General features: G+C 36.6%; 1 protein-coding gene across 1 annotated transcript; it reads right to left on the reverse strand.

The window, feature by feature from the left end:
• Positions 1 to 6,982: 6,982 nt before the first annotated feature.
• Positions 6,983 to 14,383, reverse strand: LOC129922902 (uncharacterized). Its single transcript, XM_056011095.1, has 4 exons — positions 14,301 to 14,383; positions 9,652 to 10,023; positions 8,533 to 8,712; positions 6,983 to 7,188 (listed from the first exon to the last, which is right to left on the reverse strand). The coding sequence occupies exons 1-4, from the start codon at positions 14,338 to 14,340 to the stop codon at positions 6,983 to 6,985; spliced, it is 798 nt and encodes a 265-aa protein (XP_055867070.1). The 5' UTR covers positions 14,341 to 14,383.
• Between the last annotated feature and the right edge of the window lie 5,232 nt (positions 14,384 to 19,615).

The raw sequence follows: 19,615 nt of genomic DNA on the forward strand, positions 1-19,615 counted from the left end.
ACAAGAATGGAGAAAGACGGTCTGGTGTTCCAACGGTGCAACAGACTAGGGGATAGGTGCAGGTTATGTTAGTGAAAACATTCTCCCAAGTAGCAAACATGACTAAGTCGAGGGTTTAAACCACTACAATGTCCAGAACATTAAACATGTAAGAGTCATGAGTAATTACATAATATCTTGCGTGAAGTCATCAATGGTCTGGTAGATACAGTCAATCAAATCTTAGTAATTCTAGGAATCGATATTGTATTCGAGGTTGTTTTATCAAACGACCACACAGTCACACTTAGAAACACTTTAAACCGCCAACTTGAAAGCGAAATTAGACATGAAAAAAATAATTTTTGACATTATAGATTACTCTAATTACCTTGGGCTCTTCTGATTAGAAAGATAATGACAACAATCAGTAATATTATAATAGCTGACAAAACAACACCTGTGGATAGAAAAGTGGGAATAGTAAACAAGTAGGGCTTTTAACGAAAGAAAGATGTATTTTTTTTTTCAATATCTACAGTTACGGCCTTTGGCATAGACAAACTAGGAAGTCGCCAAGGGCCTCCGAACGGTGATGGCCTTACACAGGACTCAAAACATTTATTTAGAGAAGAAATAGTGAAACTTGTGCCCAATGTTATTGTTGCAGTGCATAAGCCTAAGTTTTAAATAAAGGGCGTAATTTTATTGTTTCGCTGTTTATTTTCTATTTTTCTTTGTCATTCGGGGCCACCAAATTCACTTCGCCTAGGGCCTCCCATTATCTAAGGCCGGCACTGATATCTACTATAAACACAGGCGCAATTTCGCTCTCACTGACATAGAGGAAAGCAGCTGGCAGCTGATAGTCTCTGAATAAGGCAGGTAGAGAGCTCTCACGAACGTCGCGATTCACACAGAAGGGCATTTGTCGAAGACAGACGCATAAATCAGAAACTTTCATTTCAAACTTTGCCTAGACCAAAAGGACCAAATTACGAATGTTTAGTTTCCATGAATGTATTCATGTTTCTGTATTACCAGTATGTAATTGTTTTAAGAGAATGAAAAGCCTTAGTCTGTTACAAAAAAAAATCACGCCACAAACAATTTTTTCATTACAAGGTCCACGTACCTGGAAGTACTAACAGTCTTAAGAATCCTAACGTTTTCTTCTTACTAAAGTGACCAAAGTATGCCTTGACCAAAATGACCAAATATGCCTTGACCTAAATGACCAAACTATGCCATGACCTTGGTTATAAGATCGTGAAGCAGTAACCATAATTCCGAGATCGCCCTTTCTTAACGATGTTTGCTGGTTCTTTGATTTTTTTTCGAATCTTAGACATTGCATCTCTTTAGTTCATGAATGTGCCTTTTTTTTGAGCAGGCCAAACACAAAGGAACATTTTGTTTGCGAGCCTTAATTTAAAAAAAAAGAAATTTTAGAAAGTTTGCATGAAATCTGAAATTATCACAATGAAGCTATTTCAACCATCCCAGTGGCGCTACACCCCGTGGAGAGCCCTGGCCTGCTTTAGAGCATCTCTTCATTCGGATTTGTCCTGGGCTTTACGTCTCCATGCCCGGACTTTTAGCTGTTGTAAATCTGCTTCTACATCATCAAGCCATCGTTCTCGTGGTCTCCCTTTGTGGCGCCTGCCTCAGGGTTTTTGTCGGTGAACAATCTTTGCTCCTCTGTTCTCTGCTATTTTTTTCGAGGTGACCTGCCCCCCCCCCCTTTCCCCAACGTGATCAGTTCCCTTTTATGTCCGTCCCTATAGAGGGGTCTTCATAGAGCTGGTCTATTTCTTGGATTCCACAAGCCCTCCATCCCGTTTCCTCATGGATGTTGTAACAATTTTTCTGAGGTTTTTTCCTTTCCAAAGTATTTAGCAGATTTTCAGTGGATGTTGTCAGCTTCTATTGTTATGTATACATTCAAGCTGATAGTATCTTGATAATTGTTTATCGCAGCCTAATTCAAAATTAAAGATAGTTTTTCTCAAGCGTCATCATCAATCTATTTCTCACACAGATTTTTCTAGACTACTCATAATAAATATAGGAAGATGCCACATTCTCTGAGCGTGCGAAATGAATTTGGGGAAAATGGAGTTCGACCAACCATCGTACAACTTTAATTTTGGAACATTGTTTCGTATGTGGGAAGCGTGGTCGAGAGGCAAAGTGCGCTTGAACTTGGCTTGTCTTGGCTACCTAGAAGGGGGCTCGAGGTTCGACACCCGACTCGGGCAGAGTTGTGTTTACTGAGCGCTCTGAGCATGCTATAAGCATGAAAGTAGCGCTATATAAAAGCTATAATAATATAAAAGCTATAATAATAATATTCCTTCAGAGTTGTACATAATGTATTTCCTAGATGAAACTTCCCGCAGGACAAAGAGGGATGTGTTATGGTGTGTTTGTGTTAAAATGGTGACGCTGGTAAGAGGTTAGCGATTTGTTGTGAATGGTGAAACATAGGTGGCATTGCCGTCACTTGGTCTTAGGACAGACGACACTAGAACGTAAGACTGTAAGGTTGTGTTATTGTAGGGAGTGAGATTTTGTCAAGAGATATTATAAATGAAGTCTCCTATATTTATTCGATTTGAAATTAGCTTGATTTTATCTTTATTATAAAATAAAGTGTTGTTTAGGTTGTTCACAAAAGGAAGATATTTAAGTTATTTGAAGTTTTATTGCTTGTAGAAATGTTTTGCATGTTTCGGATGTTCCTTCAGAGTTGAAGATAATTACTAACTAGTCCAAACCTTCCGCAGGACGACGGGAGGATGGGAGCGGGCAGGGTTTGAACCCGGGACCATCGATAAATCTGAACGACAGTCCAGCGCGCATAACGCACGACCAGGCAGCCCCCATTGAGAAATAATTGTTAAAGATGATTTAAGTTTCATTAATTCTTGCTGCACTTTGCCACATACTCACTAAAAAGATCTCAACATATCCAAGCCTTTTCAATAGCATAGCATTCTTCAAATCTTGTTTCAGGCTCTATGACAGAATATGAGGCGGGCCGGATGAAGCTTCGGGCTTACTTGGCCCGCTGACAATAGTTTGCCCATTACTTCTCTGGCTAATACTTTCAGCTGAACGTATCTTTTTCTTAGATTTGCCTCTTGTAACAAAGGTTATTGTTTATAAATCATTTTCGACCCTTGTATACGAGTGTAGGACTGTAGGCGGATCTTTCAAGCCAGCCTTTGTTCAGGCGTATGTTATCAATGTATAAGAATCATCGCTATACGACATCTTACTGCATTCATTACTTTTATTTTCTGATCAGTAGCGTTCATTATACAGACATCCAACAAATATACAATTATTACTTACTGATAACATTGAATGAACGTACTTCAGACAATACTCACCCATGGCTATCATGGATACTGTACTACTGCCTGTGAAAATTAAAATGTCTTGGCGTAATATTTAATTTGTATATAAGTGACTTACTTTGGAATATAATAGGGGATCGGTTGGGGGGGGGGGGGTATATATTTTACTAAATAGAAATACACAACAAAATACAATAAAGTACAGTCATTATATCGATGTGTGGTGGCTATGGCAGGGATCTTGAGTTCAAAGTCGGGTAAAGACTGAGATTTTGAACTTCGGAATTTTTAGGAGGGCCAACAAATTTCATTTGCGATGGGGAAGTAAAGGAGAGTTATTGTTGTGCTGACTGCACGACACCCACGTAAACTGTTGGCCATCGTATGGTCTGAAATGGGTACCTATACCTTTACTTACAAGGATACATGGAAAGGTTAAATTCTACACTTAAGTAGCGCAATAAACGGCTCGTTAACCGGAATGATTCCAATGCTATACTTTTTGAATTACAGAACTTAGGCTGTGGGTGTGGCTCATTTCATCAAGGCCTCTGGCACCCGTATGGTGCGTAGGCCACCAACCAGCTCCAGGTGTCTTGATTATGGTTTAGTCTGTCAAACTGTCCCCCTTCCCCACGTCTTGCATTGTATCTGCTTTGTATATGTATTGTCTCTTTTTCATATCTTGGCGCCATGTTTTTCTGGGCTGTTTGTTTCTTTCCTTTAGGAAGACCTGTGTATTGTTGGATGTAGGTCTGCGAAGAGAGTGTGGCCTGTTTAGTCTAGTAATAATGGCTTAACAATTGTATCGAAAAGCTTGATTTGCTGGCATTACTTAAAAGGGGTTTAAATGATTTTCATATCTCTGGAAATGGGACTCAAAATTATCTTTTTCGGATCTATCTTTTTTTTTGTGGTCAGGGCAATTTTTTTTTTTCGAAAATGCTTATTTTTAAAGCATGTAAGATACATTGAGCTACCCAATAATGAAACTTGTATAGGAAGGGGCGAGAGCAGTCCATGAGAGTACAATAATAAAAATATGCGTAATCTTTTTATAGTGGCTTCTTATTATATAAACATTTAACTTTTCTTTTTTAACTCTTTCTCTCCGTAATTTTTTTTCTCGTTCCGATAGTATTATTAGTTTTTTCTCATTTTTATTTCATTATTCTGTTATGATTAAACTTCAATATTTTTTTTTTGTCCTGAGAAAATGTTCTATTCGGTATTGACTTGTAGGAGAATGCATGCTCTTTCTACAATAAACACAAATTATTTTTATAAATCCAAAAATTAATTTAGTTTAAAGGGAGCTAAATCAACATTGGTATTGTTAATTAGGTGAGAGGAAGTTAAACCCTGCCTCAAGTAACCAACCAAGCAATTGGACAGACATGTTTTCACACGCTTTAAGGTTTCGTAGTCCAAACGTTCTTTATCTAAATATTGGTCAAGCAGCATTTCATTAATAGTACATCACTATACAGCCTCAATTTTCTTCTGTCATCTTACTTATATCAGAATCGCTGCCTGAATCCATTACTTCTTCTGGGACTTGATCTGAAATGACACAAACAGGCATATACTAAAATTATGTACAAATACGAACGTTTCTATATCATTATGTTTCTATGTTCTTCTGTGAACTTACATATATAGGAATAGCTGCCTGAATCGATTGCACCCTCGGGGAATTCATCTGAAATGACACAAACAGGTATATACTAAAACTTATGTTAGAACAGGTACAGGTGCAAAGTTAAGTGTGGGGCAAAGAAGACTTTAAGGCCTGATTTTGTTAGGGCTAGTTCGTTAGAGCTTTGAGCTTGTAGAGAGAGTTAGAATTTTGAGACTGAAAGTAAAGCTAGAATGTATAGTGAGGAAGTGAGAGCTTTTAGAACCAATAGTAGAAAGTTTGTAGAAGTTGGAGTTGTATTGTAAAAGTGTTTAATAAATATATTGAAACTACTAAAAAAAAACTAAAAAAAACATTTTTGGAAATTTTGAATAAAAAACTAATTAGGCCTACTGAAAAATAAATTCGTATATCATGTATCTGGTAGTTTTACTACTTAAATGTGCAGTAGATCAATAACACATTCCTAAAATTAAATAATAGTTCTACATTTTGAATTTCCTTTTACTAAACCAGTGCCATTAGAGCATGTAAAGGGTAGCCTGCTAGGATAACCATTGACTTAGCAGAGTTGAAGTCTCTAATTAACTGTATTAACATGCACAAATACATTGGATACATGGAAATATACGTAGAACGTAATTAGCTTGTTAAAGAAGGAACGTCCGTAATTTATAAGATAAGAAAATACGATATTTATTTTAGAAAACAAAAGTGTGTTATTTAAACATAAAAATTTGATCCTTATGGTATGTTTTTAAAAGACAAGTACAATAATAATAATTCTCGATCATAATTCTACTGATCTTATTTTCCCATGTTATTGGAAATACCTTTAACCCGAAATGTTTAAATGTCTTTATAAAGTCGTAACAAATTATTATTATATTATAAAGAGACTGTTATTGTTCAGCTCTTACTTACTTAGACTTAGGTCCTTCCCGCCGTTCGGCGCATTGGGCGGAAAGCTGTCTCCATAGAAATCTGTCATTGGCAATGTCTGAGGCCTCCTCACACCTGGTATCCACTGTTCTGAGATCGTCCATGCGCTTTCCTCGTATTGGCCTCCATGTCGTCGCAACACTTGGTATGCGTAGCTCATTTTGACGTAGAACATGTCCCTCAAACCTCATGCGACGCTCTGTCACAATCTCACTATGTGTTTGACTCCCAGTTCGGCATAGGGTTTCCTTGTTTGAGACACGATCTGTGTAACTGACTCCCAAAATCCGTCTCAGCCATCTCTGTTGAGCCACATTTAGTCTTTTTACAATTTTGACAGATGACTTCCATGTCTCACATGCATATGTTGCTGTTGGGATGACGATTGCGTTGAGAAGGTGTATTTTTCTCTCGAGTCCAATGGCTTGGCTAGTCCAAATAGGCTGCAGCTTTTGGAAAATGCTCCCTGCCTTTCCTATTCGGCACGCTACATCATGGTAGGCATCCTCATCATTTGTTATGATGCTGCCAAGGTACGTGAACTTGTCCAGCTCTTCAAGCTTTGACTCGCCAAGTCTGACGGGGGAAACCCTTTGCCTTATATCCCACTCGCATAATTTTAGTCTTATCCAAGTTAATGCGGAAGCCAGTTTTGGGTGCCTCTCTGTCTAGGCTCTCCGTCATTTCTTGAATGCATTTATTTGTAACCCCGAGTAGTGCAACGTCATCAGCAACATCCAAATCTGTCATTCGGTTTTGTTCACGCCATGGAATACCAAAGGCAGTGGGGTCCATTGCTCTCCTCATTATGTAGTCGATGGCTAGGAGAAAAAGGAAGGGAGATAAGATGCACCCCTGTCTCACACCTGTCTCGATGCTAAAAACTCAGTTGTTCCTTCTTATGTTTTAATGCAGCAACTAGACTGACTGTAAAGTTGTCATAAAATCTGGACGAATTTTTCTGTTATGCCGAATTCTTTTCAGCTCACCAATAATAAAATTAGTTGACAGATGTAAGGTTTAGTATATAGTTTAGTTAAGTTTAGTATATAGTGCTTCAAAAATACTTACAAGTTACTATTAAACTGTCCGTTTGTGCACACAAATCTGCCTCTGGGTTAGTACAAGTCTTTGGTGCTGTAGGTTTAAAATCTGGATTGGTTACAAAACATGCCAGAGAAATATTCTGATCGTATCTGTCTACATTTAGAGCTACTGAACTTTGTATACGGACTGTGCATTTGTCATCTCCTGGTTGTGGGACTAGATGAAAAAAACAAAGATGTTATAATTTAATTTAATACTTTTATGAAGTTCATAGCAATAAAATAAAAAAATGGAGTTATACAAACTGGAAGGAAACCTTGTGGTTAAGTTTCGCATATTACGCGGTACACAAATATATTTAAAAAAAAACATTCACATTGTAATCAAGTTAACTTGAGAAAGTTAATAATTTTACATAAATTATCAAGGCCTTTTCATATACCTATGATGCACACTCTGACCATCATTATCTGCTGATATTTGAATAAGATTAATGGTTATGGTTAAAGACGATGACTGTTTATTTACAGGTGATCAGATCTAACCTGCGATATATAGGACACATGATGTAAAGGTCATCATTTTCTATGGCCAACGGTTAACGAGCAGGGTGTCATGTTGTTAGCACAACGACAAACCGCCTTTGCTTTTCCAAACTAGACCCAGGTATCCATTACAGTTTGGTGGACTCAGGGGCGCCCTGAAAATTCCAGAAAATCAAAATCCCAGTCTTCACCGAGATTAGAACCCAGGACCACCAGTTTAGAAACGCTTAACCACTCAGCCACCGCCCCCCCCCCTTACCGAAACTTAGATAGCAGTCTTGGTTTTTCAGATGTTGTATACAAGGTTCACTATCGCCGCCTCTTTCTTCTCTAGCACCACTGCCACCTTGTCAAGGTCCATGTGGCTCTACTCTGGTTGAATGATTACCTTCACAAACCACCATGAATGCCTTCCACTCACAGAGAAGACCCTTCCACCGTTTCCCAGACACTTTCATGACCGGACAACCCACACCGAGCACCAAGTTTCTGACTGCTGGACTGACGTGGACGCTCGAACGGATCGAACAAATCTCTAGTTCTGTTTCTCCTTTCACATAGGTGGAAATCGACTTTCTTTTATTTGTCATCCGAATAATCAGTCCGTAACCAGTGCCAAAAAAAAATGAAAAGAACCGCACAATTGACAGATATCGTAATTTTGAAAGATTTATCTCCCTTTTCTATAGAAATACAAATTAATTATTCCCACTTATTAATTAAATAATTCCTTTTTTTAAAATCATGTATTCATGTATTGTCTTGTAAGACCAGTTAGTTAATCAATTAGTTCTAACTTCTTAATATATTTTTAAGTATAGACTATATAGAATAGAATGCAATAAGCTAGCGGAGATGGGCCTTGTTTAGAGTCGTAGACAATATGGTGTAACAATCTAAGGGGAGATAATAATTGTGCAAAGTTTTAACTTCATTTCAGTATGGGAAGCAAGGGAAATAACTTGTAAAACATGTGTACCAGACAGACATCATAATATATGCTTTTTAAATGCACCATTGTCCACAGTGTTCACAGTTTTGAAAGGCAGATCAACTATCTCCTCATTCTGATAAACTCTCCAAATGATTCTTCCAGCATTAGGATAACCCACAACAGCTGTACATGTGGCTGTGATGTTTGAGTATTCTGTGACATTTAGGTGTAGGTTACTTAATGTTGGAGATGTTGGAGGAACTGAAAAACAAAACGTCCAATAAGGTTTAGAGAAGTAATGACATTTGAGCACGTCACGCAATGACATTTCAATGTCACATATGAGGAACATAAAAATAACTGGGTCGGGCAATCATCCCTCATGGGAGACGACCGCATGTCATAGACCATTTTTCCCCAAACTTTTGACCTATGTACACCCGGTTTATTATTTTTGTAACGCTGAGTATCTTTCGCTCCCCCCCCCTATACTTTAATTGATTAACAGAACATAATAAATGGTTATTTGAAAAATCAGCACAGTTAATGAGGTCCAACGCGTACCCTCTCCAAAGTCTTCGTTACAACGTGAACTGAGGTGTTTTATACTGTTGGGGGGGGGGGGGGGGACTTAAGAGACTTTCTATTCTAATCGCCTTGTACAATTACATTGAGAACTGACAGAACGAAAAAGATACTCTTCAGATTGATAGTCTTTACCCGATCGTTCATTTTCGTAATTACAACAATATTTCCAAAATGAATTTCTTACAAAAAAATTATTCATCTTAGCGAGGCTCGGCCACCTGGTAATTTTTTTAATTTGAAACATTAGATTAGCCAAACTAGAGTTTTGCCTGACTGGCCGACGAGATGGTGCTATATATATATATTAAAAAGTCTCCATGTCCAGTCTAGAGTACTATATATATGTCAGTGGTCTAGAATATTGTCAAGTATTGTAACCAGAATTCTTTCGGAGTGGGGGGGGGGGGTAAATATTACATTTTTTTTAAATTTAACATTTCTTAGTTATTAAGAAAAAAAAAGATCGCTCTATAAGTTTTATAAAGGTCGTATTGTCTTTTTTTTTTTTAAAGTATTTTTTTATGTGTAATTTGTATTTCGATTTTGAACACAAACAGTGGATTTTTTTTTTTTTTAAAGAAATGTAATAAAATTTTATCTACCAAAAGTTACCTTTTACTGTGAGCTGAGATTGTGATACCGCTGGTGGCTTATTCGAATTGGTGACTAAACAAAAATAGGATGTCTCTTCATCTGAACATTGCGTGTTCATAATCACCATGGAAACAGATCCTGGCAGAGAGGAAATGGTACTCTGTCTATCCAGAGTAGATTCACTTCTATTACATATGTACGGTGGGTCACTATTAACACCACAAGTAAAATAAAAAGGGAATGTAGTGTTGGTTGGTGAAAAGAATAGTGTGGTTGGTGTCTCATCAGCCGAGGCAGTCCAGTTACATTGTAATGTTGCAGTCGTCCCCGCGACATCATTCAACCAGGCTGTTGTCACGAAAAGAGAACTCACTTGCAGACTTAACGTTACTGAAATAGAAGCAAGGAAATAAAGAACAGTGTTTAACATGAATTAAAAGCAAAATATAAATAATATTTTACCTAGGATAAGAACTCCACATTTACATTTATATCTATCAGTAATGTATAAGTTATTTCACTTTTTTGATATTAAACAAAATAATTAATTACCAATATTCAGATGAGTTATTGGTTAGTTGTTGTTTTTTTTTTAAAATTGATTCGTGTTTTGTTAGATACAATGAATTATTGTTTAAAGTTTCAAATTGATTCGAAAATGGGAGTGCGATAAATAAAGTGTACAAACCCTAAATATTTAGTCATATCTCTAAATAGTAAAGTAAAGTTCCCCTTTCAGACCTTTTGGTCTATAGGGCAGATGATGTAAAGGTCCTCTGATTCAGTTGCCTACTGTTTACGATGGTGTCTTGTGGCCAGCACAGCGACCAACCGCCTTTACTTTTCCCAAACTAATGTCAGGTACCCATATAGAGTTGGGTGGACTCAGAGGCGCCCGAAGATCCCGAAATTAAAAATCCCAGTCTTTACCAGGATTCGAACCGCTCGGCCACCGCGCCTCGTATCTCTAACTACTGAACAATTAACAAACAAACTAATTAACTAACTGTGATTAATTGACAAAATGGTTCATGTTTTATTCGTGTATTTTCTTCGCGAATGAATAATTGTTCAAAGTTTCAACTTGATCCCAGAATATGTGTGGGGGAAAGCGTATTGAAAGTTTTTATCAGACAAACAGACATTGAGCTGATATAAGCTTTGTAACAAAACATTTAATGCTCTTTGAACTTAATGCAAATACCCTGTTACAGAGAGCCGCGTGAGATGAGCATAAACAGATCGCTAATATCGTTTAGAGTCTTCAGTTCAAAAGAAACTCGATCAATATTTACAATTCGTTATCCCATCAAAAAATATTTGTTTAAACTAATAAAAAAAATATTGTAACTGTTGTTTTTTTACCTGAAGTCTCAGTGTAATCATCAAAATAAAATAGAGATGTGTGGCAGAGTGACTTTAACCTCTTGACTACCAATCTTTGGGGCTTGGGTTCAATTCCCGAATCGAGCTCTGTTGGATCAGCGCCTTAAGGCAAAGCGAAAGTATTCACCGCAATACCCTCTTCACCCATATCCCACAAGAAATGTCACCATAACTCGCTTAGCATTGTATAGCATACTAGATTTTACCAATGAAATTAAAAGAAAATTAAATGCACATGTATGGGGAGACATGGGAACCATTTTTTAACAAAGTTTATGTGAACTTACTCCGTTTGTCTGTCTGTCTTGGTGGATATCCACTTTTCATTCTCGGATTAAATTGAAACTTTGCATAATTATTCATGGTCGAAGACAATACACGAATCAATCAAAATTAAACAATTAATTATTATTTAGTGGTAATTAATTAATTTAGTTTAATTTAAAAAGTGGAGATACATCTAAAACTATTTAAAGGATGACTGGTCATTTGATCTCCGGTCACTTCATCGCCGGTCATTTCACCCTCTGTCATTTCATCCCCAATTAAATATTTTTTTCTTATTCATTATGTAATTCTGCTGTTAAGACTTTGTCTCTAAGCCCTCATATCATCTAATATATACATATGTTTATTTAGAATACTTTTTGATATTTTGGCATGTTATTATAGTGTTTATAGTGTACCTCCTACTATCTTCATACTTGTTGAGAAATGAAATAACATACGGTTTGTATTTAGTTATATTGTTTCTGTTTGTTGTTGGGATGTCAATATTATCCTGTGCATGATGTAATGATCAAAGGCCAATGTACGGTGGAAGTATGTACAATCTTTTGAGAGATAGGAGTAGGCCCCACCATTAGAATACTTTTGGGCATGCTGCTCTGCGCTCATAATTTATCATCAAAGTCCAAGGTTTGGTGGAAGTAGTGGAAATCTTTGGAGAGATGAGAACGACTAGAATACTTATAATCTTGCCGCTGATAACTTATCTCCTGACGGCAAATCTTTCACTTTATTTGTCAATCGTTCTTTCTTGAATAGGAGCGTGTCATTTCAAACCCCGAGATAAACTTTTATGTATTCTAATAAACTCTGACTTCAAGAAACACGCAACACTGGCCAAGATATTACAAATGATGTACACAAATACGAGTCAATGGATCTTATGGATTTCAATTAACACGCAAAAACAATTTTTACATTAGCTCTCTATATATAGATGTTATTCTTAATATATTTTTAATGACATTATATTCTATTCTTATTTATTAATGTTAATTCTTGTTGTCATGTAAATCAAAATAAATATATGAAATATGTTAATTTCATACCTTTTACAATTATTATTTAATGGATTAGAGGATAAAATGACAAGCAGATGAAATGACCAGGGGATGAAGTAACCAGAGGTTGAAGTGACCAGTGATGAAGTGACCAGGGATGAAATGACCGGAAATGATCGGGAACCATTTAATGAAATGACAGTGATTTTGCGAGCTTTCCCTTTCGAGCATTGTTTTAAAAGCATGTTTTTATATTCTGTTTGTTTTAAGTTAATTTAAGCTTTGTTATTATTTATAAAATTCCCTGATCAGGCTTTAAAATTGTAAGAATAGATTTTTTAAAATGTTAGTAATTTATAAAGTTGTTAAGACTGGCTAGTTAACAACAGCCAACAAATAAATTGAATTCAACAAAACTGCTACGCAGTAAATGATTTATTTTATTAGTTTGAGGTTTCCGAATACTCAAAGTTTTAACGGCATCTCAGCAGCATTATAGCTGTGTGTCTATATAGTAATAATACTTCCTTCTTCCTTGTCAAGTCTCGAGCCAGATGAGGCATTCTTTAACGTGACGCTGTAATATGATGTCTGGCTGGGACATGTTTCGCTTCGTTTATTTCGTAAATAACACTTTTTTATTATTGAACATCAGATAGAACGACTTGAGTAAGAACACCCACTTGAGACTTGTTTTTATGTAATAGCTTTTATATGGGGCGATTTTCAGGCTTATAGCATGCTCAGGTAACATCTCTTTTGTGGACCGGGGGGGGGGGAAGAGTGGGTATCTGGGAGAAGGTTTTCCGTGCTGGTGTTTGGAGCTCATTAAACACAACTCTGCTCTAGTCGGGTGTCGAACTCGAACCTACTGTATAGGTCGCCAAGCCCCCCCCCCCCCCCACATTGATAGTCAAGCCCCCTTGATACGTAGCCAAGCCTTCCCCCTTGAGATGTAGCCTAGCCCAATGATAGTTAGCCAAGCTCCTATGATATGTAGTCACATCCCCTTTATATGCAGCCAAGCCCTCCTAATAAGTAGATAAGCCCCCTTGCATGCTTGATAGGCAGCCAAGCCCTCCTAATAAGTAGATAAGCCCCCTTGCATGCTTGATAGGTAGCCAAGCAAGCCCCTTGCCAGCTAGCCAATCCCTCTTGATATGTATTCAAGTTCCTTTATAAGTAGCCAAGCCCCCTTGATAAGTAGCCAAGCCAAGCCAAAGCGGTTTGAACCACACATCACTTTGGTTACACTATACATTAGTAATAAATTGGTTACTTAACGTTGACTTAGTCAGCACTTTGTGACATCAATTTCATTTTACAAAAATGCACTGATTAAAGAATGCAGAATCAGTTGTTTCTAAAAGAGATTTCAGAATGTTTTGCCTACACTTTGGCACAATTGAGAGAAACATAGTAACAGGCTTTCGATGCACAATATAGTGGAGGTTATAATGAAGCATTGGATAAATAAAATATATAACAATACTACGGTCAACTCGGCAGGATTGTTGGATGGCTAGAGTCTAATCAAATTATTCAATGCTAATTGCAAAGATTATATCAGGGATTGGATGTTAATGAAAGGATTCAAAGATTACGTACAAATGCATGCATTTAAATCTATTCTAAATAAAAGTTTGTAAGGGATTTAATAATTAGCATTGTCTTAATTACCAGTTTTACAACAGATTTTTCGTACTACATAAATTGAACTAAATTAACATTGTAATTATCTCATACTAATGCAGTTTATATACATTAGTTGTCTCATATGATTTCAAAAGTTTAAGACTAAAAAGAAGAAAATAATCAGAGAAAAAAACATATTAAAAAGGACTTAAAAGTAGAAAACAATTTTTTTTAAAATATATTCTTTACACTTATAGACCATATACATTAAAATCATAATGTTAGCTAACCAGAAACTTTAATCACTTAAAATTAAACAAAGTACCACTTACATCTTATCTTATATGTATTACTTACTCACGAAAAAGGCTTTGAAAAGCATATGACGTCCTGACATGGTGAGCTGTTTGTACCCCCAGTATCTCTACTGTACAATAAATCACAGTTATTTTATGTTCCCGGTTATATAATAATCAAACTGGAACACATTCTATAGAATGGAGGAGGTCTCTACAAAAGAAGCTATTATGGCTTGACGAACGAGTACAGGTGTCACGGTCTGTGCCCACTAGGTCAAGAGGACCAAGTTTAAAGTAGGGCGAAAACGAAATCTCTTTGTGGCTACTCAAGTACATTTGAGACGTTGACCAATTACTACGTGAAAAAAAAAATTTCGATTAGCCAAGAATGTTTCGAATGTCACTGTGACATTTAGACAAGTTAATTTAAATACTAAGAGAGAGAGAGGAGGGGGGGGGGTCAGTCATTGACAGTTTGTTTGACATATTTCGGATGTAATTTTAGCATTTAGAAGATTGTTACATCTTAGCCCCAAACCTCCCGCAGAACGGCGTCGGTCAAAGTTAGACCCCGGGACTATCAATACGATCAGGCAGACATCAAAGACCTCTCTTTTTCTTATCTTATCTTATCTTAGCTTATATAATACAGACGTTACTTCAAAAAAGAAGATTGTTACGTCCTACGCGTCATGCATTCAGTCATGCATATTAACCAATGACTTAAATTCTGCCAAGTCACAGGTTTTCCTGGCTAGCTCAGGCAACCCATTCCATGCTCTAATAGCACTAGGGAAGAAGGAGTATTTGTACAAATTTGTCCTAGCATATGGGATGAGGAATGTGCCTTTATCTTTGTGTCTTTCTGAGTATTTTATTAAATTTTGTTTTTGTATTTGAAGATTATGGTTCAGTGTTTTATGTATGATTGCTACTTTACTTTTGAGCCTTCTGTCCTGAAGGCTTTCTAAATTGAGTGATTTTACTAAAGGTGTTACTCTAGTCAAATGTGAATATTCGTTTGTTATGAATCTCACTGCTCTATTTTGTGTCAATTAAAACAAGCAATTACATTAAAAACAAGACACATAGAAATTTAATGGAGTTTCTACTCTAAACTTCTTGATCGTTTTCTCGAGTAGCTCTGATACAATTAGACAGAGTAAAGAATACATGAGTTCTTGTAGTGTTCAGTTCTTGCCTAAATTGACTGACGTCGCCCATTTCCAGGCACTTTGACCTAGTCTCACAGAGCCTGTCGCGGTTCTGATATGATTATTCGAATGTAATATTATTATTGTTGTGCAAATTAAGTTGTAGAGGGTTAAACATTCAATCGCAATTAATCACTGCGTACATTTCAAATCATGGTTTTCACGAGCCTTTGTGTCGCCGTTCTATAGAGGCATCAATTATACTCAAGCAGAAGACATCATTTGAATTAATTCTAAGGAAAAAGGAAAATTATATTTGATTTTAGAGCCTCTTTCTGGTAACGGGATAAAATCTATAACAGCATAACAATGAAATTTGACTTCATACTTTATGTAACATATTCCTTCTCATATAGAAATAAGTATGTACAAACCTTGAACCGAATGTGTAATGACTGTGAAACGATGGGACTTTCTTAGTGGTAAAGCGATTGGCTTCCTAAGTGAGTGGCGTTGTGTTCGAACCTCGGTGAAGACTGGATTTTAAACTTCAGGATTTTTATAACGCCCCTGAGTCCACCCAACTCTAATTGGTACCTGACATTAGCTTGGGAAAGTAAAGGCGGTTAGTCGTTGTGCTGGCCACATGAAACCCTCGTTAAACAATCGCTAGGTCTGAAAAGGATATTTTATATGTTATCTTCATGATTTCAATAGACATCGCAATTTTATAGCATTTCGAGAATTGAGATGTAATGTGTGCGTGTATTTTGTGTGTCTAGATATATATGCGTATAAGCGTCTGTCTGTCACGCAGTTCTAATTGCTTATATCCTTTTGGATTAGCAGCATCAGAATATTTTTGTTACTTTATTAAAAATAATTTGACACAATATTTCATTAACAGATATCTAAGTGTAGACAGAACAACGATCTTTATTTTGAAGTCTGGACACTTTTATAATAAGAATAATTATAATAGTCGTAGTGTGATTCTGCTACTGCTACTGGCTGGTCATAAGTGTGCGGTTCTCTTTGAACTGATTTGTTCATGCAGGAGCCTTTACCTGAAACAAAGAAAGATGGTTAAAATCATTGACTGCATCTTAATGATTGATGGTATTTACTTCTTTAATGATTGATGGTATTTACTTCTTAATGATTGATGGTATTTACTTCTTAATGATTGATGGTAATTACTTCTTAATGATTGATGGTATTTACTTCTTAATGATTGATGGTATTTACTTCTTAATGATTGATGGTATTTACTTCTTAATGATTGATGGTAATTACTTCTTAATGATTGATGGTAATTACTTCTTAATGATTGATGGTATTTACTTCTTTAACGATTGATGGTAATTACTTCTTTAATGATTGATGGTATTTACTTCTTAATGATTGATGGTATTTACTTCTTTAATGATTGATGGTAATTACTTCTTTAATGATTGATGGTATTTACTTCTTAATGATTGATGGCATTTACTTCTTAATGAGTTCATGATATTCACTTTGTATCATGTATAATATTGTAACTCCTAAAATTCTTATTAATAAAAGTCGACAGGCGACGAATAGATGTAGTTACGAATTTTTAGAGACACCTTTGATGAAAATGTTTAAATTTAGTAGGGTTGTGAGACCAATGTTTCGTATGGCCCGTTGAGTTAATGCATCAGCTAAAATCAGCCAAAATCTCCTGCAGAGATGTAATCTTTACTACTACCAGGGTTTGATATCACCACCTTTGCAATGATTGTCTATAGCGTAGACCAGTGATACTCAACCTAATTCGACCTACGGGCCATTTTAATATCCGTCACGGGCAACATGAACAAAAAGGTACAAAAATGAAAAAAAAAATTCACCTGAAACTATTTCAAATATTGAATCTAGTATCTACATTAATTAAAGAGATGTGTAAAGTCTATCATTTTTTATGCGTCTGGAAATGGCTTCATTTCTCCAATTAAAATGTGAGCAACATTGTAGCTACCTTTACCAACTTATTTTCTTGTATTTTTCGGTAAATATCAATCCTCCAAGCTCTAAGTATAGTTTAATTAACTGTCTTTTATACTCGGCTTGAACCAAGAATGCTGCCACATTTGTTTCTTAATGTGTTTTTTTTTAAACAGCCACATATTCTTTACAAATCAGATATGTTGTCTTATTATCATGTTCCTCAAAAAAGTAAAGATCCGTTTTTCCTGGTTAATTCTACATTCCCATTTCATAAACTCTTAAACGCACAATTGTTAAAGGTCATGGTGACCAATCCATCAGAGAAAAAGTAAGGGCCCTAACGAAGGTAAATATACATTTTCAACGTTTTGAAAGGGGGGGGGGTCTACTTTTTGTGGCAACATTTCGGCTGGCCTGATGGAACAACGTCGCGGGCCGATTCTGACCCGCGAGTCGTACTTTGGCCATCATTGGCGTAGACTATAGCATCCAATTAACGACTAATTTTTTTTCCTTCAATAGTTTGTGAACATTTGAACTCGTGGTTGACAGATTATTAGAGTATAGAAATCCCATAAAATCAAAGAATCGATAGTTGTGCTCCTCTTGTAATTAAGCTAGCCAATCACATAAAGACACGCTGATGTAAAAGGTGTTTGGAGCCTGCCTAGTCGTGTGGTAAGCGCACTTGAGTTTCGTTCAGTCGTCTCGATGGCCATACCCTGCCCTTCGCCTTCCCTGGTCGTCCTGAGGGAGGTTTTGAACGAGGAAGTAAATTATCTTCAACTCCGGGGGAGGATCCGAAACATTGTGAAACATTTTACAAACAGTTTTACTAAAGTGACATCCTCTACAAATGACTCTAGTTACCTTGATTTCTTCGATTGACGAGGAGGATGATGCCAACAAACTGTACAATTATGATTGCAGATAAAATAACACCTGTGGATATCGTATGGGTAAGGTCATAAGGGTTGATCATTAGAAAGTACGTAATTGAGATTTTTTTTTTATATTTGAAATAGTTTTCACAAATTTAAATATCCTTCATTAATTATATATATATGCCAGACAATCGCCTTCCCAAACGACTTCTGTACGGGGAGTTGTGTGCAGGAAAGCACTCCCAGGGAGGTCAGCTATAAAGATAACTCTCAAGAGCTCCTTAAAGGAATGCGATATTGACATTCATGGCTGGAAAGCACTAGCTCTTGTGGCGTGAAGCTGTGAGTCTCGGAGTCTCGAGATTTGAAGCAAGAAGAGTGGCCAGGGTGAAAGAGCGCCGAACCAACCAAAAAGCTGAGTGAAGAAGAAGGCCTATCTGCAACTGACCAAACCTACCCATGCCACGTATGCGGCCGGCTTTTTAAAGCGAGGATTGGACCTTACAGTCATCTTCGAGTCCATAGGGAATGAGAAAATGTGCTCATCTTCGACAATGAAGGAGGAGCTATATATATATGTATATATTATTAGAGACATCTTTGATGAAAAAGTTTAAATATTGTTGGATTGTGAGACTAATGTTTTGTATGACCCGTTATACATGTATGTATGTGTGATTGAGTGTGTGTGTGATTGCGCGCGTGTGTGTGTAAGAGGCAGGTAACTCCATTAGTTTCAAGCTCTAGTCGCGTATATTAGCACACATCAAACCAAGTCCAAACCTAGTCCAGAAAACAACTACTAAAAATACATGTACTGTCTCAAGTCTCAGTGACGACTCTACCAACTGCCTGGTCGTGCGGTTTTCGCGCTGGACTGTCGTTCGGATTTATCGATGGTCTAGGGATCAAATCCTGCCCGCTCCCATCCCCCGTCGTACTGCGGGAGGTTTGGACTAGGAAGTAAATTATTTTAAATTCTGAAGGAACATCCGAAACATGTAAAACTTTTTACAAACAAACTGACTTAAAGTTAGTACTGACTAAAAATGAATTTAGTCATTCTTACTTCCTGTTTCTATGTCAGATGTTTCTCGTGCTTTTCACCTTCTTGGTCCAAGGTGAACATATAACAGGCAATGTCAAGCGAGACTGACAATACCGCACGACTATATTATATCAATAACGATCTCTGTTGCAGGAGTGTGTTCTATGTATCTATGTATATGTATATACATCTATTGAATGAAAGTACAGATACAACAAAGAGAATTTCTAATATGGATCACTGTAATTAAATAAACTAATAGTCACACTGGTAGTAATGAATTTGTGACATTGGCTGAATCTAAATTCACATAACA

Source organism: Biomphalaria glabrata, chromosome 14 (genome assembly GCF_947242115.1).
Source record: "Biomphalaria glabrata chromosome 14, xgBioGlab47.1, whole genome shotgun sequence".
NCBI lineage: Eukaryota > Metazoa > Mollusca > Gastropoda > Planorbidae > Biomphalaria > Biomphalaria glabrata.